The sequence below is a fragment of the Chenopodium quinoa genome, unplaced genomic scaffold (assembly GCF_001683475.1).
Source record: "Chenopodium quinoa cultivar QQ74 unplaced genomic scaffold, ASM168347v1, whole genome shotgun sequence".
Lineage (NCBI taxonomy): Eukaryota > Viridiplantae > Streptophyta > Magnoliopsida > Caryophyllales > Amaranthaceae > Chenopodium > Chenopodium quinoa.
Window position 1 is genome coordinate 705,833 of NW_018745407.1, and position 26,531 is coordinate 732,363.

At 38.0% G+C, this 26,531-nt stretch overlaps 1 protein-coding gene across 1 annotated transcript; it reads left to right on the top strand.

Annotated features, from left to right (window-relative positions):
* Positions 1 to 890: 890 nt before the first annotated feature.
* LOC110713098 lies at positions 891 to 3,211 on the top strand. The gene is made up of 3 exons (XM_021891559.1): positions 891 to 1,654; positions 2,204 to 2,702; positions 3,083 to 3,211. Exons 1-3 carry the CDS (start codon positions 891 to 893, stop codon positions 3,209 to 3,211), a joined length of 1,392 nt encoding a protein of 463 aa, XP_021747251.1.
* The last annotated feature ends 23,320 nt before the right edge of the window (positions 3,212 to 26,531 follow it).

The window sequence follows — 26,531 nt, forward strand, 5'->3', positions numbered from 1 at the left end:
AGCAGCCACATCAAAGGAAGGTAATGGTGTGCCTATGGTAGAGCTCAAACCTCTACCATCACACCTTAGGTATGAGTTCTTGGGCCCTCATTCCACTTATCCCGTGATAGTAAGTGCATCCTTGAGCGTGAGCCAAGCTCAAGCATTATGTGGTGTTTTGAGAAAGCGCCAAGGTGCTTTGGGGTACACAATTGATGATCTTAAAGGTATAAGCCCCGCCTTGTGCCAACACCATATAACACTTGAGGATGGCGCCCTTCCTTCTATCGAACGACAAAGAAAACTACATCCCCAAATGGGAGAAGTAGTTAAGAAGGAGATCACCAAGCTATTGGATGCGGGAATCATATTCCCCATCTCTAGCTCAAGGTTGGTCTCCCCCCTGCATGTTGTTCTAAAGAAGGGGGGCATGACCGTGGTTGAGAATGAGAAGGGTGAGCTCATTCCAACTAGGACGGTCACGGGTTGGCGGATGTGTATAGACTATAGACGTCTAAACACATCCACCAAGAAGGATCATTTCCCTCTTCCATTTATTGATCAAATGCTTGAAAGACTAACAAGGCACAAGTTCTATTGTTTCCTCGATGGATATTCGGGATTCTTCCAAATCCCCATTCACCCCGATGATCAAGAGAAAACTACCTTCACATGTCCTTATGGGACCTTTGCCTATCGAAGAATTCCCTTTGGTTATGCAATGCTCCCGCTACATTCCAAAGGTGCATGATGAGTATCTTTGGGGATATGTTGGAGGAGGAAATGGAGGTTTTCATGGATGACTTTTCGGTGGGGGTGTCTCATTTGAGGAGTGCCTTGTGAACCTTGAGAAGTGTTTGGAAAGATGTGTTAAGGTCAATCTTGTTTTGAATTGGGAGAAATGCCACTTCATGGTAGAAGAAGGTATAGTGCTTGGGCACAAGATTTCAAATAAAGGCATTGAGGTGGATAAGGCAAAAATAGAAGTTATTGAGAAACTTCCACCTCCGGTGAATGTCAAGGGTGTGAGATCGTTCCTTGGTCATGCGGGTTTCTATAGAAGATTCATCAAGGATTTTTCACTTATTTCTAAGCCCCTAAATGACCTTCTTCAAAAGGATGTTCAGTTCATTTTTGATGACAAATGCTTGAAGGCATTTGATAAATTGAAGAAGGCCCTTATCTCCACTCATATTGTTCAAGCCCCAAGGTGGGATCTTCCTTTTGAATTGATGTGTGATGCAAGTGATTGGGCTATTGGAGGTGTTTTGGGAAAACGTGTAGAAAAGAAGCTTCATGTGATCTATTATATGTCCAAGACACTCAATGGGGCTCAAAAGAACTACACAACAATTGAAAAAGAATTTTTAGCAATTGTGCACTCTTTTGAGAAATTCTGTTGTTACTTGTTGAATTCCAGGACCATAGTCTTCACGGACCACGCGGCCCTCAAGTATCTCTTTGCCAAGAAAGAGTCCAAGCCTAGGTTGATTCGATGGGTGCTTGAATTGCAAACTTTTGAGATTGAGATTAGGGATAAGAAGGGTGCGGAGAATGTTGTGGCGGACCATCTTTCTCGCCTTGAGGGTGATCACATTCATGATGATGGTTCACCAATTGAGGATAGAATGCTTGATGACTTCTTATATGCCATAGAGGTGAAGGAACTCCCATGGTATGCCGACTTGGTGAATTTTCTAGCATGTGGGGAGTTTCCACCCTCTTTCTCAAAGAACCAAAGGAAGAAAATCAAAAGGGAGGCAAGACATTACTTGTGGGATGATCCCATCCTATACAAACGAGGGGTTGATGACTTACTTAGGCGTTGTGTTCCGAATGAATAGGTGCCTAGTGTTTTAAGGATGTGCCACTCAGACCCTAGTGGTGGGCATATGGGTGTTTCCAAGATCGCTACAAAGGTTCTTCAATGTGGTTTGTGGTGGCCGCATCTCTTCAAGGACTCATGGGGCTTTGTGAAGTCATGTGACCGATGTAAGGGTTGGGAATATCTCCAAGAGGAATGAGATGCCTCAACAACCCATTCTTGAGTTAGAGGTGTTCGATGTTTGGGGATTGACTTCATGGGACCGTTCCCATCTTCATATGGTAATCAATTCATACTTGTGGCTGTGGACTATTTTTCTAAATGGGTTGAGGCCATTGCCTCCCCTACTAATGACCACAAAGTAGTGCTGAAGTTGTTCAACAAAATCATCTTCCCAAGGTTTGGCGTGCCTAAGGCTGTGATAAGCGATAACGGATCTCATTTTGTTCACAATGCTTTCCAAAAGATGTTGAGGAAACATGGAGTGCATCAACGATTCGGCCTTCCATATCATCCTCAATTGAGTGGCCAAGTCGAGGTCTCCAATCGTCAAATAAAGCTCATTCTTGAGAAGACGGTTGCAAGGAATAGAAAGGATTGGTCGAACAAGTTAGATGATGCTCTTTGGGCTTATAGAATGGCTTTTAAGACGCCTATAGGTACCACTCCATATCGCCTTATCTATGGCAAATCGTGTCATCTCCCGGTAGAGCTTGAACATCGTGCCTTATGGGCTATCAAGAAGATAAATTTTAACTTAGCTAGTGCGGGGGAGAAGAGGTGGTTGGATCTTCATGAGCTAGAGGAACTTCGACTTGATGCTTACGATTGTGCTAGCTCCTACAGGGCTCGCTCCAAAGAGGTTCATGACAAGTTGATTGAGAAAAAGGAGTTTTGTGTAGGTGACAAAGTCCTCCTCTACAATTCAAGGATGAAGTTGTTTCCCGAAAAGCTCATGTCAAGATGGAGTGGACCATTCTTGGTGAAAGATGTTTTTGATAATGGTGCCGTGGAGATTTCTCCTTTGAACTCCTCATCTTCATTCAAAGTTAATGGTCATCGGCTCAAGAAGTACTATGAGGGAGTGTTTGTTGCACTTGTTCACAAGATGATTCTTTTCAAGCCACCTTGAAATGGTGGTGCACGTCGAGCTAACGACGTTAACCAACAGCGCTTACGGGAGGCAACCCGGATTCTCATCTCTTTTCTTTTTCCTTTCTTTTCTTCTTGATTGGTTTTTGATTTTATTTTTGAGTTAGTTTTGTGTTTGTTTTGTAGGTCAAGCATTATCATCGCTTGTTGAAAAACAAAGGGGTTAGAAGAAAAGTTAAGAGTGCTGGGGAGAGGGCTCCCCGAGGGCAAGGAGAGACCTCGGGGGAAATTTCTCTTCTTGAGGCAAATTTATAATATCATTTCCAGGGACTTCCCGCGGTTGCCCCGCTGTCTCTCCGTGGGCGCGGGAGATTCAGGAGAGGGCGCCCCCTGTTGGAGAGGGTGCGGGCCTCAATTCGACCAAATTTGAAGCTTCATTCCAGGAAGTCCCCGCGGTTGCCCCGCGGTCTCCCCGCGGGCGGGCGCGAAAGGTTTTGGAGCGGGCGCTCCATATTTGGAGAGGGCGCGGCCTAAATTCAAGCAACTTTGGAACCCAATTCCAGGGACTTCCCGCGGTTGCCCCGCGGTCTTTCCGCGGGCGCGGGAGGTTTTGGAGAGGGCGCGGCAAATTTGGAGAGGGCGCGACCCCCATCAGGTACTAAAATTCTGAAATTCCAGGAAGTCCCCGCGGTTGCCTCGCGGTCCCTCCGCGGGCGCGGGAGTTTATCCGCGGGCGCGGCATTTTCGGGAGAGGGCGCGACGAACTGGGTTTTAACCCAGGGCACGCCTCTCTTCTCCCTCTCTCCTCTCTTATTTTCTCCTCTTCTCCTTATTTTTCCCCTTTCTCTCTATACCTCCTCTCAAACCCTAACCCCAAAACATCAATTTCCCACAAATTTCTTCACTTTTTGCCCAAATTTTTCACAATTTCCTCCATTTTCCTCCATTTTCAACACTCCTCCTCTTCTTTCTCGTGCTTCTTCGGGAAATTTCGGGTCTTTGAAGTGCTTTGAGTTTACTTTGAGTCTCCAATCTTGGTATACTTCTAACCTTTGTAATATTTTTGTCAATTTCAATTGATTTCTTTACATTGGTTTGTTTACCTTGAATTTGAGCATGATTTTTGTGTTTTATGGTTGATTTATGGGAAAATTGGTATATTTGGGTGATTGTTACTTTTTCTTGTTGATTCATGATTATATTGTTGAATGATTGTTGATATTGTAGTTTGTTGTTGGATTTTGGTTGTTGTGTTGATTGGAACAGGTACCTTGTAGTTTGTGGTGGTTTGGTTGGATTTGTAAGGAGGTTTGTGAGTAATTTTTGGAGGAAGTTGATTTGTTTGAGGGAGTTTTTTGTGTTCTTGTGACTTGTGTGAATTTTGTTAAAATGGATTTGATAAAAAGAGTCAAAAGTAGCAAGAAGCGCTCAAACCAATCCCCCGACCAATCTTCTCAAGGCCACTCCTCAAACCCTCAACCCCAACCGCATTCCACAACTCAAGATGATGCTCCTCCTCCTCCTTTACCCCCTCTCAAATTTTGGAACCGGACTAAACAAACCCCCATCTATAACAAAATGAAAGACCGGAAGTTTAGACCCTCCCGGCATTACTTTCGTGAGGATATGGCCAAGTTAGGAATTGAAAATGACCTTGACATCCTCCTAGATAACCTTAGCTTGGGTGAATTTCTAAAATCGGCCCCTAGAACCTATTTGGAGCCTTCCATTGAATTTTTCTCCACATTTGAGTTCAATAACGGTGGGGGAAACCGATTTTATTATTTCCTTCCAACTCTTCAATGTCAAACACACCATGAACCTAGCCGAGTTCAATGTAGCCCTTGGTTTCAACCCCAATGGTGATATCTTCGAGCCCCTTATCTCCCTTGTCCAATCTGAGTATAATGAGGTTTCTTGGTGGAGAACCATAGCCAACAAGAGGGAGTTTGATTCGAAAAAGTCTCTTGCTAGTGAGATTATCCATCCGGCCCTTAGGATCCTTCATAGAATTCTTGGGTATTCGGTTTTTAATAAGCAATATTTGGGGAAGTTGTCTAGGGAGGAGATTTTGGTGTTATGGATGGCTTCCAAGCCGGAGTTAAGGTCAAGGATTAATTTTGGCTATATCTTCATGAATTGTTGCAAGGATATAATGCATGGGGTCAAAACGGGGGAAATTCATTGTGGGGGCATGGTGACACGTCTTGTGTCGTATTTTAAGCAAGAGGGGTTCTTGAAGTCTTGCACTCCGGTTGGAAGGAGTGAAGACGTGTGGATTAGTTTGAAGCAAGTTAACACTTTACGTTTCATAACTAGCACTAGGAGAACCGACACCTACTCTTGGCTAGTGAGAAATACCCACCATTGCCTTCTCCCTAACCCGGCCGCCACCTCCATCCTTCGTGAGACTAGGAACATTTGGATGGTCCCTAGGGACAATGGGAGGATTCAGGATGAGATGGAGGAGGATGATGAGATTGATGGGGGTGATAAGAATGATGAAGAAGAGGAGGAAGGAGGAGGTGATGAATATGATGAAGAGCAACAACAACTGCCACTACAACAACAACATGAGCATTTTCATGATGATGCTCAAGGAAGAAGAAGACAAAGAAGACGACAACAACAACAACAGGGTTTCCAAGGGGATGCTTATCTCCGAGAGATGGAGGCCATGAGAGACCAAATGGAGCGCATGCAATTGAGCATGCAAGGTATGTACTCGGACCACCAAACTTTGTCTTATCAAACTAGCGCATTGTATGACGTTAGTGTGCGTAGGGGGGAGGTCACACCTCCGGTCAACTACCCTTATGTGCCGCCCCAACAAGGGTCGGTACCTTCATGGGGTGGTGACAACCTCCCTACGTACCCATATTGGCCCGGGGTGGAGGACCCCGATGTGCCAAGGCGCGATTTCCCACCTTATGATTATAGGGTCTTGGGGGGGAGTGATTATTGGGGTGATCCCGCATATTACTATGTTCACCCCCATCACCCTGAGCCCCTTGTTCAGCCTGAGCCCTATGACCAATTAACCCGATCCCAACTTGACCTATTCCAGGGTCACTATGGTTTTCCTCCCGGTTACACCGGAGGTTGGGATACGGGTGATGATGGTGCCGGCCCTAGTGGCCAATAGTCCCCTTATGCAGGGTTGTTCCCTTTTTTTTTGTTCTCCCCTTTCCCTGTTTTGCATGATTATAGGCATCGCGGTCGATGCCTTCATTTTGTGAGGGGGAGGGCCAAAAAGGATGTTTTATGTTGGTTTGGGGAAGCACCTGGGGCTCGGTGGGAAGTCTTTGATAAGGCTTTTGGTGGATTTTTGCTAATGGTCTCGTTGGTCTGTTGCTTGTTGTTTTGGTTCATTTCTTGATGTTTTTGGGAGTTTCTTAAGACAAAAAAAAAACAAATAAATAGAAATTTTAATGATGATGGTTTCTCTAGGTCTTTGTATATAATTTGTATCTAAGTGTTTTATTGGTTTCTTTTGTTTGGAAGTTACTAACAATTTCATTTTGTATATATAGCCTTTTTCTTTAACTCACCTTGCTCGTAGCCTGTGCTTTGGATTGCGGAACCTTTTGGAGATGCACATTCCTACTCCTTGGGTACTTTAATTTAGAGTGGATGCTTGGTGAGGCCTTTCTTATTTTACCTTTCTATTTTCACTTCTTCATTTTCTTGGTTGCTTAGATTAAGATTAGATTTAGGAGAAGTTGAACGGTTCGAGGATGTATGATTTTAACACCTAGTGTGTTTGGGGTCTTTGGCGATGTGGCCATTAGACCGCTTGTATGTCGATTGGGATAAACGTGTTATGATTGCATCTTTGCTCTTTTCCTCTTTCCCTTTCTTGTCCTTGTCTAAGTTTCCCATTCTTTTCTTTTCTTTTCTTTCCTTTTCTTTTAATCTTGTTTGTGTGCATAACTTTTTGAGGCTTTATTTTCACTCTTTCTCTTTTTGAAAATTGGACTTGTATGCACTGACCTTTTGCTTTTGAATAATGTTCTTCTTAGGTAATAATGGTATGCACGGTTTGAGATTACGTTTGGTTGATTCTAGGATAAAGCATGCTAAGATAGTTGTCTAGAACTAGGGGGATCATGAAACCGGATTCTACTCGTTTATGGCATGTTGGTAGTTGCTCCCTATCTTTGATTTCACACCCTTAGTGAGTCTTTGCTACAACCATGTGAGATTTATATTTGTTCAAGCTTTCATCATACTCTTGCATGAGCGGCATGGATCCTTGATTTTCGCAAACCTAATCTAGAATCTTAGCGTATGATTCCTAAGACCGTGACCAAACTACCTAGGGAGGACAAAGGCAAGTTTTTCGGGGAGGTAATTTTCTCTTTCTAGGATAGTCACTTTTTGGTTTGGGATAAATTTGCCTACTTGTTACCCCTTTGAACCCTTTTCCCTCTTTTCAAGCCGCATAATTAGATATCTTGAGCCTTTTGTTTCGTTCTCCTTTATTTTTGGTTTTTGTGAAGCAAGGGTCAATGTTTGGTGATATGTGGTCTATGAAGTTGGGGTTTGGTTCGAATTGGTACACATAATTGAGTTGTTTATATTTGGTAAATAATGAAAAATGCTTATGTAAAACCCGTCCTTAGTAAAAAAGGGCAAGGACTAATGCTTTTAAGGAGTTCAAGGAAATTCAAACAATTTTATTAATGAGAAAACTCAAAAAAAAAAAAAAAAAAAAAAAAAAAAAAAAAATTGAAGTGTCTTTCTCCTCTCATGCATTGTGGACAATGTTTCTTTTAGCTTGGGGGAAAGCTCTTGCTTTTTGTTCTAATGATTGTAGATTGTTGCTTTGAATAAGCTTGGGGGTGTTAATACGTTTTTGTTTGGTGATTACTTAAGTTTGATGTTGAGATTTGGCCGGTCTTTGCTTCACAATTTAGGATAACCACCAAATTTTAAATTTTAAGCCTACCTTAACCCTTCTTGCCTTACGTTACAACCTTAGGGAAGACCTTTGGACCTAGGAGTTGAGTCTTTCATCGGTGGAGGGAATCATAGGTTGTAGACTAAGGAAAGGGGATGCGAAATCATGATGTCGAGTAGCCCAAAAATTTGATCCTTTTCCGGTTCCTTCGCGGAATCTATGAGATGCTCACTAAGGGGAGACATGAGATTAGTAGGGGGAACGCGGTAAGACCGTTTGGGATGAAAGTGGAATGTGATAACTAGTTCCTATGCTTAACATATTTATGTTTCAATCAACCTTAGGTATCTTATAACGTGCATACCATAATTCTCTTTAGAAAGGTTGTTATTCATTTGAATTATAGTCTCTTTGTAAAGTCCATTTCGTAAGATTTTGTTTCCTTTTTCCTCTTTCTTTTCCTTCTCTGGTTTGCCTCTTGGGGGTTTGGTGGAGAGTTATGGGTAAACTTTTAGGATACCCTTACGAGAGCATCACTCGTCCTCTAGAGCGATCTAGGGGTTTAAATGGCTTGTTGTAGCTAAAAACAACCGTGATACCTACGACAGTGAGTCTTAGTATAAATTCTCGCCCCTATTTTTCTTTTTTCTTCGAATAAGCCCTTCTTATTCCTTTTAGCCTTTGTTTTGCTCGGGACGAGCAAAAGTCTAGTTTGGGGGAATTTGATTAGTGTCATTTATGGCACTCATAGGGTAGTCTTTTAGGGTTATTTCTTTCCCCTTTTCATGCTTTCTTCTCTTATTTTTGGTCCATTTTCCTTTAGTTTCTCTCTTTCCTCTTTTCTTTATGATTCTCGTGTTTTTATCGTGTTTTCCTTTATTTGTCTCTTTTTCCCTTTTATTTCCTTTCTTTGTGTACTTGTGTAGGTATTGTGAGGATCACTTTGGCAAAGGATTCAATTTGGGACTTTAATGATCAAGCAAGGAAGAAGCATTTGGCTAGAGAGGGCTTGGAGAGGCCTCGGAGAGGTTTCCAAGGCAAATTCAGCAGGCCGCGGGCGCGGGTCATCTTGTCGCGAGCGCGGGCCCATGTTACTCAAAATTGCCAAAACTTGGCAGGAACTTGCCGCGGTTGCCCCGCGGGCTCTCCGCAGGCGCGGGTAAAATGGAGAGGCCGCTCCATTCAGAGAGACCGCGACCCCCTGATCAGGCTTTGGGAGCAGGGGATTAGCCGCGGGCGCGGGTTTCACTGCCGCGGGCGAGGATATCTGTTGCCGCGGGCGCGGGGTCTGCCCAGATAGCCCGCGGAGGGTTCCGTACCCATTTTTCCGTGGGCGCGGGTCTTTCGAGAGAGGGCGCGGGAGCTGCCAATTTCTTCTTTGCTTATAAATAGAATTGTATTTCCTTTTTGAAGGGGACTTTTGATAATTTTCATTAGCTTAGTTTTAGAGAGAGAATCTAGAGAGAAGTTAGAGAGAATTTCTTGGTTTTGGATTTGTAACTCAACATTTGATCAATCAAGTTTGGATTCCTTCATTTTCAATCATCAATATTAGTGAGAATCTCTTCCTTCTTTCATCTTTTACTTACTTGCTGTTTGATTTTCGCTTGTTACTTGTTCTTCTTTGGATTTGAATTTGATATTGTTGATTATTTTTTATTTCTCTTAGATTTTGATATAGAAAAGAAGATTAAAGCACTTTCTAGTTATTTGTTCTTGAATTTCACCATGATTAGTGAGTAAATTAGTTGCTAGGGAAAGGGGGAAGCATGTTTGATTAATGAAATTGCTAGTTGATGCTCTTTGATTGATTGGTTTCTTTCAATTAAATTGGTTGACATAGTTTTGCATGTGATTGATTAGACTAGGAGTGATCAACCTATAAGATTAATCTAGATTGCATTGCAACTCTTAATGACATGAACAATCGAATTGAAAGTTGCTCTAATTGATTGGGTTTGCTTGTGATTCTTCTTGATTTGCCTTTCATAGTGACACCTAGATTGGCCTATAGGAGACAACATTTGAAATCTCTTGATTGCTACTATTGTTTGTCCATTGAAATACTTTAATTAATTGATTGAGCTCTAAACTAGCATTATCATTGAACTTGCATGTGGAACCCATATCCCTAGTGTTTAGACCTTTGTTTTACTTGATTAGACTTGCTTTATTTTACCATAGTGCCAACCATAATATCAACTCCATTTTCGAGGTAGCTTGACTTAGACTCTAGTTTTCATCATTGCATTCCCTAGGGATCGACCCTTAACTTGCCCTATATTCATATAAGGTTGGTTGGGTGTTTATAAATTTTGTTTGACTTGGGAAAAGGGTAGATAACGACATACATTTTCCCCCTCGTCAAGCACCACTTGCCGCCATCTGACCACCCACTACCGGCAGCCACAGACCACCAAAGGTGACACCATCCATTCCTTACTTCTTCATTAATTATATCATCTCTTAGCTTAATCTCCACTAGTTTTAAATACTAATAACTAGTTACTACCTCTAATTTAAGTACTACTACAATGCATGAATATTTTTAATATTAATAGTATTATTATAGTTGTGGTTGATGATTTTATTCCAACTATATGCTACTACTCTCAACTACACTAATACTACTACTACAACTATTCCTTCTATGTTGTACGTACTACTACTACTACTTCCTATTATTACTAGTATTATTATTATTATTTTCATTATTATTATTATTATTATTATTATTATTATTATTATTATTATTATTATTATTATTATTATTATTATTATTATTATTGTTGTTGTTGTTGTTGTTGTTATCGTAATTGTTGTTTTTCATGTTTGCTATTATTATTACTACTAGCTACAACAAATACTTGCATAAATTACTACTACTACTATTCACATACATAAGTACTACTTACTAGCTTACTTATAGTACTACTACTTACTATTATTATTCTTATTATTATTATGGATTATTAAAGATAGTTTAATAAATACAAGTGTTGATTTTATAAAAAGGTTCTGATAATAAATTTGTCATGCACAACTAGTCAAAGTCGAATAGTCTAAGTCCTTGTGTCTATGGGTTGAAAAGTAATTTATTAGAGTTATTGGTTTGTTATAGGAGGAATTTCGGGTTCGAAATTAGGAGCTCCGTAATTGTGTTCAAAGATCAAGGTACGTACACGTGTCTAGATCTTTTAAAAAGTGACTTTTACATGCAACGTGATTTACATCTTAAGTGATTTCGAACCATGTTTAAATGATTGTGAAATATATTTCGATGAAACATGTTTTAAGTGTTTGATCTCAAAAGTTTAAATATTTCATATGGTTGATTATGAACTTGTAATGATATTCAAGATGTTTTAAAAAGGAAGTTTTATTGTTTGAATTATCCTGAGTATAAGATATTGGAAAGTTTATTTAATAGGATTTACTCCTTGGATCTTTGGATTTTTAATTCCTACTATGCGGAGTAAGTTGAACACTATGGACTTTGTATGACCTAGTTTTTCCCCTTGATAGCACTATGTAAAGGAGTTAGTAGCTTGGGGGGTGTGCACACTTAGATGTGAAAATGATTTATGAAAATATGGACTTATCCATCCTATTTGGAATTATCTTTGGAAAGCTGGTTATTTCGGAAATTGGTTCTTTGACAAGTTTTTTTTTATACATGAATTTGTATTCAGGAATGATTTGGATAAATTCTGATTTATTAAAGTTAAATCCCTTCGAAAGCATGTTTAATTAATTAAATTGATTTTACATGTCTAGCATTTGTATGACTTAGCATTTTGGCTAATACGTATTTGTTTTGTTTTGGCTTGGCCCTACTTATCATTTTGATAAGTAGATAGGTGATGACGATCGGACAACGTGAACTATATACTGCACTGGGAATGATGGGCAGTGATCACCTAGTTTAACTTAGTAAACATAGTATTAGTGTTGTAGTTACTTTTGTAATCACTTTGAAAATGTATCAAACAATTATTATTACTATTATTATTAATGAAAGACAAGTACTATTTTCCGCTGCAAAACTCTGTTAAGCCTTGCGTAATCACGTGGCGGTAATACTCCCAAGTTACTCCCTAAGGAAAGATTATTATTGTTAATATTAGAGATTAATTAGGGGGTGTTACATGAAGAAAGAAAATTCTATCGTTAGACGAGTCTCAAAGTGGTTTATCAAAAAAGGATTGCATATTTGAAGGGTGAAAGGTGATATGATATGGCTACAAGGATGCCTCAAATCATTCGTATACCTTGTGCTTAGTTTGACATGGTTTTTTTCTGCGTGTGTGTGTGTGCAAAGCAATACAATGATCGTATGCAAGGAAATAAATGCTCATTTTATTAAAAGGGCAAAAGATAAAACCTACAAAATTAATCTAAGGGAAAAGAAAGGTGCCTATGCTAGACTTATTGGGGAAAGGAAAAAAATGAAAAAGAAATAGAAAAAGAGTTCATGAAATCTTGTCGTTGAAGCTCGCCTCTTGTCTTGTGTCGTGTGCTTCATCGTCACCCAGTCTTCTTGCTAGCTAGAGGAAATGGGATCTTGTTTGTTATTATGAGATCTTGAATGAGATTTTGAAACCTGTAGCATTCATCGGTGGTATGACCATTTCCTTGATTGTACTTGCAGTAGGAATTGGGACCTCATCTTGAAGATCGCTTTTCTAGCGTTGGATCCTTGGTAGGGCAAATAGGTTTGATTAATCCTCGATCATAGAGATAATCAAAAGCAACATTGTAGGTCATTTTAATGGGTGTGAACTCTCTCTTGGAATTCTTTTTATATCCTTGATTATCCATAGCTAAGCCACCATTATGGTCAAAGGTACTAGCATTGTTACTAGATTGGGCGTTTTCGGAAGAAGAAGGATTGCCGTTCTTTTTTCCTTTCTAGCCACTGTGATTACTATTATTAGTAGCTTTTTGCTTTGCGAGGTCATCTTCTATTTCAATACCGATGTCATAAACAACCTTGAAAGTATTCAAGTTATGTTGATATTTTAAATGCTTTGAATACTTCTCTTGAAGATTCTTGATAAACATCCTCACAGATTCTTTTTCAGTGGGCACCTCAATCATCTTAGCAGAAGTTTCCCTCCACTTATTAAAGAAAGAAGTAAAGCCTTCATTCTCTTTTTGTCTTAGCATCTCAAGTTGTCTATAATCGGTTTCGACTTGAATATTACACTTATATCTATCAATGAAAGCGTTTAAAGTAGCATCCCAAGTAGAAGTTTTCTTTTATCAAGAGAAAAGAACCATTGTTGACAAACGGTTTCAAGAGATAAAGAACACAAGGAATGAAAGACTTTCTTGTTAATCCCCTTAATGTTCATTATAGTTTCAAAGGCTCTTAAGTGAAAATAAGGATTATCAGTTGCCTTGAACTTAGGGACGTTAGTGGCATTGAACTTCTGTGTAAGAAGCACTTTGTCCACCGAGACTCCTTGTGAGCTAATGCCCTGGAATTTATAGTCATTGGATATCTTTCTCAAGCTCTCTTGTATGATCTGCATTTGTTGTTGCTTCACGAGGTCATTAATTTGGAGGGTTAAAGTCTTCAACACCTCAGTAACACTAGCCATTTGCTTCTTAAGCTCATTGACTTTTTCTTGACTTGCCATTATCTTCTTAGCTTTCCATTTCCGACTCACTAGTTTATCAAAAAGTTTAACTTGAACAAAGGTGTTGTCTTTGATCAATAATCCTTCTCTCCTTGACCAAGTACAGTGGAAAGGGAAATTAGAGATATTCACTGTTAATTATTTGACTTAAACTCTATTTAACATGCATGGATGGAAGAAGATAGGTAGAATGAAGGTTGTGATATGGAGGAATCATGTAGATGGGAATATATAGAAGAATTTAGGAAAAAATTGGACCCCAACTCAAATGACGGAAAAAACGGACTCATGCATGAACCTAAGACATGGTCCTGGTGACATAAACACAAAGTGTGACTAGTGAGTGTATGTGACATGTTAAGACTCTTGTGTAAGACCATGTGACTAGACTATTGTACCAGACTCAATTAAGGACTTAACAAGGATACTACTATTAAGAAAAATAACTGAACTGATTAGCAAACTGTGGAAATAGACTCGTCGTGATGACTCGAGTAAAATGTTGAACTGCCGCCAAAGCAACGGTACTGCCGCCGCACTCTACAGTGTAGCGCCAGACGACAATGTTGTCGCTTGGCGTTGCATAGCAGCATGTTGTAAGGAGGGTGATCCCATCGTAAGAGGTACTCTCCTTAAATGCCCAAGGCTGCTTAAAAGCCTAGGACTTTACACTTGTTAGGGTGTATTAGGATTTGAATTCCTGACTGTTTGGGAGACCTTGAAATAGAAATGATACTCTCATCACACTTTTTTGTAAGAAATAAGTAGGAGTCACCAATGAGTTTTAGGAAAACTCATAAACCTCGTTCATGCCTTTCTTCCATGTGGATTTCATGGAATAATTAGCACGAATCATAAGTTTACCCATGCCCAAATTGGTTTACATAGACTAGAAATGAGTTCGGGAGCGAGGATACTAAAATAACGTTCCTTTTAGGGAGAAATCGCTATTCTAGCCATAGTACGACCTCTACTAGCTCTTCCTTTTTCACAATTTCATTACCAAACAATATATGCAACGTGATACCTAAAGACTAAGTTATTTGATTTTATTTTCAAGCATTTATCACATAGTAATTACATTGCAAAAGTCGTTATTCTTATTTAATAATATTCGTGAAAGAACAATAAATGAACAAGATTTGCCTTGTCTTAAGTGACAAAACAAAAATTAATTATTCAAATTCTAGTCTTGATTAACAAAAGACTACTGTGTGAATTAATTAATTAATATTATGTTTAAAGTGATAAAAAAAACACTAATTAATCAATTAAAGTTATTTAAACAATAAAAGAAAAGTGATTTATCTGAGTGCTCAGGAAACTAACAGTTCTTCTTTTATGTTAAATCTTCGTTTAATATGTTTATGGACATTCTTTCTTCTTTGTACCTCCAAGGAATTCAATGGATTCAATTAGGATTTGAAAGTATTTGGGAAGAGAGAAGGAAAAGTAGTATGATAGTAAGAGAAGTTGAGAGATTAGGGTTTTGAGAATACTAGGGTTTCAATTCTGAATTTTTCGGTCCCCGTAATGCTCAACGAAGACCCCTATTAATAGGCGTAGGGATCTAGGCTTAGGGTTTTAGAGCCGCACCGTCAGGTGGCAAGCGCAACTCTTAGAGTCGCGCTGGGGTTCCGCGCGCATCTCAATGAGTCGCGCGCGCAACTGATTGAGTTTCGCTGGTTTGCGGTTTGCCTTAGACGAAAATGCGTTTTTAAAACTTCCATAACTTTTGATTGCGGAGTCGGATTAAGGTGTGTGAGATATCATTGGAAAGCTCTGAATGTCTACTTTACAATTCTGTTAAAAGCAGGTCAAAATATTTTATGGATCAAAATTTATAGCCGTTGGAGTTCAAGGGTGTCGGTTTAAGGGCCCGGTTTAGTGTTTTGATCATAACTTCTTCGTTTTGGCTTGGAATTGGGCTTATAATATAACGTTGGAAAGCTATTTGAAATGGATATCCATATGTATAGGCCTTTAATGGGAATATGATGGTTTTTTACCTGTTTGGCTCGGTTTTTCAACAATGTAGGTTCCATTGGATCCAATCATTGCATTTGACGCATTTAGGTCCGTTATTAATAATGTTTAAACATGTATGAACACGTTTTAGGCCTAATTAGTAATCGAACAAGGTTCTAAGATAACATCATTTCACTTCCTTTCGGGACAAGAGGCCAAAAGTAGGTGTCTAAACATGTGACGCTGCAGCCCAAATCGTGGCGCCATTACTGGAGCATTAATCTGGGACTGCCTTCAGTATTTTAACTCTTCGGGACATGCCTAAAGTCGTACTAAGTCAATTCCAATCAGATTATTAGACTTTAATTACTCTAATTAATTAACTAATCAGTTAGACAAATTCCTTTTAGTCATTAATCGTTTTATTTAATACTTAAACACAAGTCAAACAAACGGTTACGAAAAACAGCACAATTAGTCAAGTAGGCACAATATGATGCAATGAGTTTTCAACCTAACCATGGCTCTAGTTCTCTAAAGTTCGGGATATGGGTTAGTCAAAGAGGGTCCATGGTTATTTGTCCGGATGCAGCGCGCGAAAGCCTTACCTTTTAAAGGGTTGGCGCGAGTGGATGGGACACCATGAGTTAAAAACTCGCTTCCATAGTTTGGTGAATTCAACATTCTCGGATGTACCCTTTGTTGCACAGGTGTTTTGCGTCACTGGAGTCTTCATTAGGTGGTAAAAATGAATTTTTTTAACGAGGTGGTAAAGTAAATTTTTTTTTGAGGTGGTAAATTCAATAAAGTCGTTATTTGAAGGTGGTAAAAATTAAAATTTTCTTAATATTATAATATATCATTGGAAAGATTATTTCAAGATCTATACAACCACATAATATTTGGATAAATATTATTAGGCACAAAAATAATATCTGACTGTCTTTGAACACCTTTAAATTCGAATAGAATTAGGATTTAAAAAAAAGGAAAGTTTTATTCAATTTCAAACTCTTTGATTTTATCTTTTCAAAAAGGATAATTAATATCTTATAGAAACTTATGGAAGCTTCTAAAAAATCCTAATTAGTTTAGGAATAGGATTAAACCTTTAAACCCTCCACATGGTCATTGTACCGTAGGTAAAATCCGGTTTGAGCCCAGTTTAGTATTTTGGCCATAACTTCCTCATTATTCATCGGAATTGGGCTTATAATATATCGTTAGAAAAGAGTTTTTGAGCCCAATCCAACTACACCATTATTGGACCCTTATCATGAACAAAACTAAATTGGAATGGCTATTTTTCATAAATTGGGTACGAAAAGGAATATTTTTAAAAACAAAAAGAGAGATATTTTTATTAAAAACAACCACATCATTAGACTTTTCACACTTTCGCTTTGTTCGATAATCAATGACGTGAAAGGTATTAATCATCGGGTTTGGTTTTGGGGAGACACATTTCGGTGTCTACAATACTTGATCCCCTCCTCAGATGTTATCCCCTCCTTTTTCTTGAAAATCCATTTACAAGTAACAATCTTTCTTCCTGGAGGCCTTTGAACAAGATTCCAAGACTTATTCTTGTGAAGTTTTTAAATTTTGTCTCCCATTGCAGAAAGCCAATGGGGTAGACTCTGTACATGTAACCACTTCATTATAAGTAGATTTTTCGCAGACATTCATTTCTTCGACAACTTGTAGTGCATAAGCCACAATGTCTTCAAAACCAAACCTATTTGAAGGTTTCCTAAAATTCGCCCTTTTAGAGCGATCTAGAGCTAGACCTGCAAGCTTGTTCAAAATTAATGATGAAGAACTTGGTGCTTCAGAAATATCGTGTTGAACATCTTCTTCCTTTCCCTCATCACTCTCATCATGAATGACTTTCTTCTCTACCTGTTTGTCAACACTACCACTATTTGTTCCAATTGTCGATTTTACAATAGGGCTAAACATAGAATTTTCATCAAAGACAACATTTCTACTAAGTATAACCCTATTCTCCAATGGGGACCATATTCTATATCCTTTAACCCCATCCCCATAACCTACGAATACCCCCCTTTTTGCTCGTGGTTCCAACTTACCCTCATTTACATGATAATAAACACTACAACCAAAAGCTTTTAAAATTGAGTAATTTGCAGGCTTACCAGACCACACCTCATAAGATGTTTTGTGGTTAAGTCAAGTATGCGGTCCACGGTTATCAGATAACATGTCGTACTAACTGCTTCTCCCTAGAATCTCCAGCATTAGAGAGCATGCACTGAGCCCTCTCCAAAAGTGTCTAATTTATTTGTTCTGCTACACTGTTTTGCTGTGATGTATCCCTAACTATATGATGTCTAGTAATCCCTTCGTTCTTGCAAAACTCATCTAAATTAGACCAACAAAATTCTAGACCATTATCAGTTCGTAGCTTCTTGATCTTTTTCCCAACTTGATTTTCCACTAATGCCTTCCACTATTAGAAATTCTTGAAAGCTTCACTTTTAAGATCACCGAAGTCCTTCTTGAAAAATCATCAATGAACGAAACAAAATATACGTGACCTCCCAACGATTCCACACGTGAAGGGCCCTAATAATCCGAGTGAATATCATCAAGAGTGCATTTATTTCTGTGAATGCCTTTAGGAAATTTGCAATGTAATTTCCCAAAAACTCCGTGCTCACAAAAGTCAAGGTCCGTGACCTTATGACCACTTAGAAGATATGCCTTGGAGAAAATTTGCATTCCTCTCTCACTCATATGTCCCCAAGCCTCATGTGCCATAACCTGGTCATATTCCCTTTATGCACTTTAGATGAAGCAACCGCAACTGAACTTGATAGAGTGTACCCTTGTAGAACATACAAAGTACCACGCTTGACACCCTTTAGAACCACATTCAAACCCTTGTAGACATACATTACTCCACCTTCACCCCTGAAACTGAAACCTTTGCTGTCTAACATGATAATTAAGAGAAATCAGATTCTTGGTCATTTATGGAACATGCCTGACATTGTTTAAAGTGCAACAGTTACCATCATGTGTCCGGATCTTTATAGAACCTATCCCAATTTCCTTGTAGATTGCACTATTGGTCGTCAAAATATTTCCCCCATCCACCTTCTTGTAGGTAGTAAACCACTCTCTACATGGACATATATGGTATGATGCTCCAAAATCTAGAACCCACACATCGGTATAATGTGTTTTTTCACCTGTAACTAGAGCTATGTCATCCTCAGAATTCGAATTCTCCTCTACTAGGTAGTAGAGCAAGATTTTTCTTGCAATTTAGCTCTCCTAGGACATTCTCTTTTCCAATGCTTCTTTTCTATACAGTAATTACAAACATCAGTTGGTTTAGGACCTTCCTTGAAACTTTCGGGTTTCTTATTTTTCCTTTTCTCGGCATTTCCATGCCCCTTACCTCCACTGACCATTAATCCTTTGTTTGTACCTTTACAGTCAGATGCCTTATGGAATAATTCTATAGCATGAAGAGCATATCTAACTTCTTCTAGGGTCACAGTATCTTTAAAATTAATAAAAGATTGCACAAAATTTTCATATGAAAGTGGTAAAGAGACTAATAGTAATAAAGCTACATCCTCACCATCAACCTTAATATCAATATTACGCAATTCTAGCAAAGTTGTATTCAATTTGTCTAGGTGATCTCTAAGAGGTGCACCTTCATTCATTTGCAGACTGAACAGATGTTGCTTCAAAAGCAACTTGTTGGTTAGAGACTTTGCCATGTACAAACTCTCCAATTTCAACCACAGACCCAATGCGGTTTCCTCCTCCGCGACATCGGTGAAGATATTGTTTGCAAGACACACCATTATTGTCGAGTGTGCCTTCTTCTCCAGAATGGTCATCTCAGCGGTTTCCAGACCCACTGACTTCTTTGTTAGTAGTGCCCACATCCCTTGTTGATTCAACAACGCCCGCATCTTGATCTGCCATAGGATAAAACTATTTTCCCCGTGAACTTGTCGATTTTCACATTCACTCCAGACATCTCCCTCATTACGATTGAACCTTAGCTCTGATACCACTTATTATAAAAACGGATGTGAGGGAGATTTGTGTGGTTCACACAGATTATCAAATTGGCTACCTCCACGGACAGACGAGAGAAAATCGTTTTATTGATCTAGAGGAATTTTCCAGATAACAGATTATATATTACAAAGTGATATTGAATATCCCCATTCAATATCTCCATCAATATATCCCATGATTATCCTCCATGAGTATCACTTTATGAAATACTACTCATGAAATTGAATGAATGAACATGACTAATCCTAAAAGGTATTTATAGACCTCTTAACATTTGAGCACATGGTAAATTTTACCAAGCTTAGAGCCCAAGTATAACACTTGGTGACCGTGCCCAAGTATTACCAAGATTGGTTCCAAAGAGCATAGCCAATGGATGCCCAAGCTAATGGTGGTCATCATATTTTTTATTACTTTCTCTCTCTTCCACCTCATTTATACCCAACTCCCATGCCCATACCCTCACATTGGTTGCCCTCCAAATTTGTGGGCATTGAATTCTCCCCTTCCATTCCCACGTGAGTCTTCATCAATTGAAAAAAAAAATAATAATAAACCTCCTCTCTTTGTTGGACAAGTGGCGAAATACCACTAAATGCCATACTCAACAAATGGTCATGGCCATGACCTGGTCATGAACCATTTCTCACCAAAAGTACAACTTTTTTATTTTTTAAGCTTTTTTTATTTTTCTCTCTTCATGCCCACCTTTAATGGGCAACCATTGTCTATACTCTAAGTAAAACACTTGGTGCCCAAGGTAAACATATTCATATGACATATAATCTTATTAAGGGCATAATTTAACACAATGAAGTTTTGATATTTGAGGTTCTCATTTTCCTTGGAATAGAGTTGCTACAAACTTCTGCCAAAGCCATTCCTTAGTGAATCATTGCTCGATATGAGCAAGATATTGAATGTATCCAGTGGTAGTTGCACAATGTGTAGATATTTTACTTGTATTATAATTTTTTTCCAATCTATACATTCCACAATGAACATCTTTTGTCGATTTCATGTTGAGTATTCTTAATTTTTTTTTAAAAAAAAATCATTTATAGGACTGAATCTGATCTTTATTTTTGTGAAGTTTAATTGACTGTCCTCATTTTTTTGCAGCTGACATGTGAATGTGATAATAAATTGTTCTGTGTTAAGTTTCATCTCTTGAAATTGGGAAAATTTCCCTTTTTTTTGAGGCATTTACTCCATGAATCCGCAGCATCCTAAAGTCCTGCGACACCAAGGTATCTACTATCACATGGAAAAAGTTATCATCAGGAATTCATCTATTTAATAGATCCAACTTACCTCAAAATGGTATTGGGCATTCAGAGCTACATACATCAGAAGCCTGTATGTGAAGCAATACCCAATCCTCCATTAAAGAGAAAGAAATCAGGACAAGATACTTCATTGCCACATACTAAGGCTGAGTCTAATGTGCAAAGATCTGATGAAGAAGGCAGCTCATTCAACGTATCTCCAACTAAGGTCCTTGGATTTTCCTTGCAAAGCTCCTGCTCTCTGCTACTGTGTAGCTGCATATTGCATGCTCTTTGTTTGTAACCTTGTATTTTTTTAGGACAAAAATTGTAATATTACAACATTTCTTTTATGAAAATATATAAGTTTATATATATGTTAGTGTTCATATATCAATTTAAGTGAAAAAATGCCAAAAAAATTAAAAAAATAATTTTTTTTTTTGCCATTAAGGGCGCCGATTCTGAACAGAAACCAGTGCCAATAACCACACTTTAAAAAAAACGCACTACTGTTTTTTGGTACCGGTTAATCGGTGCGAATTTAAAATCGGTGGCTTTTTATTGAAGTATTGGCATCTCTCAAATTCTCAACAGTTCAAAACAGGTGGTATTGAGGGGTTTTGAACCGGTGCCCATCTTTTTTTTTTCTACCAGTGTAACAAGATTAATAACAAATCCTACCATGTCACTAAACAATAAATATCAAAGCTTTAGCCCTTACATCATACTAACATAATAGAAGGAAATAAGAAACAATCTAAACATGATTCTAGAAGCATATATGATATCCTAACATGTTACTAGAAATTAAAATAATATAAACATGCTATCTGTAGATATAAAGCTATAAAACAACTTACTTTGTTGCCTCGTATCTCTTTTTAATAACAAAATACACACGTTAGTAACTTTAAGAAAAATATTATGTCAAGAAATTAATTTAAATAATTGAAATAGAGATTTGGGACCGAACCTTCAAAAATTATCAACCATTCACGTCAAGGGAGAAGGCAACTTTGATCTGGTTATGTGTGTCTAAGACTCGTGAATGCGGTATTGTATTTTGAAAAGAGAGGGCTTAGAAAGAGGGAGAAAGAATAAGCTTTTATCTTTAAGAGAGAAAATAATTACAATTAGATGATTGTTGGTGATTGAAAATGGAAAATACGACCCTATTTATAGAGAAAAACATCCGAAAACGATTAGAAAAGAGTTAGAATTCGAAAAAAAATAAAATTCCTTTTGACGAGGCATGATAAGGACTATCGCGGCGCGATTAAAAACAAATTTCTTTTCAGATTTTGTTTTTATCATAACTTTTGATTTAGTAGTATGAATAAGGCATATAGTATGTCTTTGGAATTATCTTGAAGTCTAGTTTCTAACCCAATTAGAATCAGATTGAAATATTTTGTAGATAAAAAGATATGACCGAAATAGTGGAAGAGTCTCAGTTTAGTTCAAGGACTCTCAAAAAGAGGATTTTATTCAATTTCAAACTCTTTGATCTTATCTTTTCAAAAAAGATAATTAAGATATTTTACAAACCAATAGAAGCTTCTAAATAATTGTAATTGGTATAGGAATGGGATTAAACCTTTGGACCCTCCACATGATCAATTGGCTGTAAGTAAAATCCGGTTTAAGCCCGGTTTAGTATTTTGGTCATAACTTCCTCATTATTTATAGGAATTAGGCTTATAATATATCGTTGGAAATCTCTTTTCAAATCACGTCCAAATACACTATTATTGGACCCATATCATGGACTATACTAAACTGGATTAGACGTTTTTCATAAAAAGAATACGAATTGAAGGATTTTCGAAAACAAAAATAAGTATTTTCATTGGAAACATATGCATCACGAGACTCTTTCACATTTCACCTCGTTCAATAATCAATAACATGAGAGATATTCATCTGTGGGTTTGGATTTTGGGAAGACACAATCAGTTGTCTACAATAAGAAACTAGTAAGGAGTCGCCAATCAGTTTTAGGAAACCTCATAAACCTCGTTCATGTCTTTCTCCCAAGTAGAGTTTAACGGATGTTTAGCATGAATCATAAGTTTACCCATGATTAAATTGATATACTTGTACCAAAAATGAATTCGAGAGCAATGGTGCTAAAATAACGTTCCCTTTAGGGGAGGAATCACTATTCTAGCCCTATTACGGCCTTTACTAGCTCTTCATTTTCCACAATTTCATTACCAACCAATATTGCAATGTGATACCTAAAACTAAGTTGGTTGATTTTATTTACATATATTAATCATGTAGGAATTACATTGCAAAAGTTGTTATTCTTTATTTAATTCAAATTCGTGAAAAGAATGATAAATAAACAAGATTCGCCTTGGTTTAGTTGATAAAACAACAATTAATTATTCCAATTCCAGCCTTTAGTTAATACAAGATACTATGTGAAATTAATTGATTAAAAGTTTATTTAAAGTGATCAAATAACACTAATTAATTGGCGATGTTTCTAAATGCTCGGGAAACTAACACTTTTCTTTGCAAGATCTTTGTTTGCGCAACACAGCCTCCACTTTTCACAAACTCTTCTTTCCCGGAGTTACTACAGCAATGTTGATACCTACGACAAAGCAAGCCATAAGAACACATGTCTAACAAACTAAAGAGAATAGCGACGAGAGATATAAGCAATACCTCTGTCGCTCCATTTATAAAAGATCAAGCTAGCTTTTATGCCCAACGACTCCCTATCAACAAATAGATAGCACGACTTCCAGCCGTGGTCATTCACATTCCCCACTCACTCAACTAAGGCAGGATGCCCCCTCTTCAGCATTAAGGTATATCTATTTCTTACGTATTTGCAATTTGTAAGAATAAACCAGGTCTGACAGGTTAAAGGATCGCTCTAATCCTTAGTCACCTTTTCGAGGATGTGAGTTGATTTGGGTATTTCTACCCTGTCAAATGGCCCAATAAGAGTGCGACACGTGTTGCCTGGAAAAAACCCTAAGTGGACCATCCAAGGAATGAAACGTGTCAAGAAGATAGGACCTTAGGAATTTGCGGCTTTCAAGGGCCGATTCCCGAGGGAGCTGTAAAACAGCGCTGCCCAAAGATCCTAGGTCACCAAACCCTAGGACAGGGAACATCTTTCTAGGACCCTATAAATAGAGAGATTTCCCTATTTATTGGGGAACCTTACTTGATCTTGGAATTTGAGAAGATATTTACTTTCCGTACGTTTTTACTCCGATCCCGTACTAGCTTAACCATCGAAGGCAGACCTCCGAACATCCAAAGCTTTCGTTTTTTTGCAGGTACAGGCGGCTTGGATCAAGACTGCGAGCTATAACTATCTCGAGGGATACAAAAAACCTCCAAAACATGAGCGATTCTCAAAAAATTGGGGCATTACTTGTCCTGGGCTCACATGTAGCACCTCCATCAGAGATCTAGATAAATTACCAAATTGAAAAAGTACCCTAGCTTGAAAGGATAATCGTACAACACAATGTGCCTAGCAGGGAAATCTATGGTATTTCCTCTTCCGAAGGTACATGAACTAAAGCACACTCCATCATTCCTGTTAAAGCAATGAAAGACGGCATATTTCCTTCACAAAAGTCACTAGGAGGGTCGTCACTATCTGCCATATCGCCAACAACTTTACTCTCTTCACTTTCCAAAACCCTAAGTTAAAACCTAGATCACTGAGGCGAATAGTAAATTAAAGAGAAATTGAGTCAAGACAAAGAAATAACCTGGAAAAATCAGCCGAAAATAGCGCACCAAATTCTAAAACAATGTTGAGAAAATCAAAGACGATTAAGTGAATTTGGGGGAATTTTTGGAGAGAGAAAGTGCGGAGAAGTGTGTAGAAGAGGGGCAAGGCGGGGTTATCTATGCAAGAGGCAGGTAGGAAGCTATTGCAATTGGACTTAAGCTTTTAGTGGGGTAGTGGGAAGTTACAATTATCCTTTTTAGTTACCCACGATCAAATCAACAATTGGGGGAAAATTGTTATGGTTAATTTCCAAGCAGACCTGACTCATGACGCTAAGGGACGACGAAAAGGATAGTAACTAATTCAGCAAGAGAAGCGGTTTTGACTGAGGCCCACGATGGTTTAGTAGCTATTTCCCAGCAATGAAATTGACCTAATATATTTTAAATTCATCCAGAGAAGATCTCCAGCAGAAACATAAGTCCAAGACTTGGTCTAGCCAACGACCAACCTTTTTTTTAGGAGAGTTGTTGATAGCTTCCAATAACACTTTAGCTAGGTTAAAACATTCATACATAGCATAATAAATAGGATCACATTTTTAATCAGTAGATCACTCATATTTACACTCTCTACTCCTCACTAAGAACTCTCATACTCATTGGATTCGAAAGATATTAATAGTGAAACAGTGGTCTTTCACCAAAACCTAATGTTTCCCGCATTTTGGGTTTTCTACGTCATCAAAACACCTTATCTTTTATTGTTTTACATCTAGTTTACTCAATTTCCATAGTTAATTCTCTAGTCGTCAAACGTCCCCGCCTTAGGTCGCCTTTAGGCAAAACTTGGCATAAACATAAATAACGTTGTAGGCACGTTTTAAACATGTAAGGTTGTTAGTTGAGACGAACACTACAAGAGGGGTGAATTGTATGTGAATTCCTAGTGAATACTTTAGCCAAGTGTAAAACAGAATGTAAAGGAACTTGCAATGTACACAATATTTTACGAGGAAATCTTCCAAGGCCCAACTAGAAGTAAAATCTCGACCATTCTAAGGGATTTCCAAAGCCAAACCAATTCACTATAATAGGGCAAACACACAAGTTACAACCTATTATAATCAGACCTTTACTCACAAGTTCCAAACTAAACTTGTTACACAATAGGACCATATCCTACCTAACCTAAGTCCCTGACTTAGATTCACTCGTACTCCTTGAGTACTCTCTTACTCAGCTTCAACCTAGAAGCCTACAACACTGTATGCAAAGATAAGTTACACACACACACCCAAGAACCCAACCAATACAAAATATAGACCCTTAGTATATGAGAGGTAAGCTACACAAGAAACCCTAAACTAATATGAGAAAGCTGTGGACTTGGCAAACATACACAATTAACCACACTTCGATTTCTTCACGCATAAACTCACAGAATGATAATGAAGTGGGATTTCTACAATTTACATAAGAGTTGCTTATATAGAAAGTAGGGCTTTCAAAAGATAAATTTGTTAAATTACCAAAATCCCAAAGCACAATTTTTAAGTAAATTTATTTTAAAGAAAATCTTTTAGAAAACTTATCAAAGATAAAAAGAATAATATCTTTTTGATAATCAGTTTTTTAGAAGTAAATCATTTAGAAAATCTTTTCTTAAAACTTATTTTTTTAAAAAAAACTTTTCTATTTTAAGAAGCTTGCCAATCTCTTTTGTCACGTTTCCAATAAGTCTCATGCGTAACCCTAGAAATCGTATTTACAACAAATTTAAAAGATAAAAACCTAACAAAACTAATTTGCTTTGCAAATATTCTATAAACTAGAATGCTTAGGCTTCATGCAGGCTAGGATTAAGTTCCTACTGTCACTTGCACTCCAGTTCTGAACTGGAACTTTGCCGGCAAATTTCCAATAGAACTTGTTATCTTCAACGCAAACCAAGTAAACACTTTAACTTGTTGTCTTGAACTTTTTGTTGGGGAACTCAGTTAGTTCCTATGGTGGAACTTTTCTTCTATCTTCTTCAACTTTCTTTGAGATCTCTATGAGTCTTC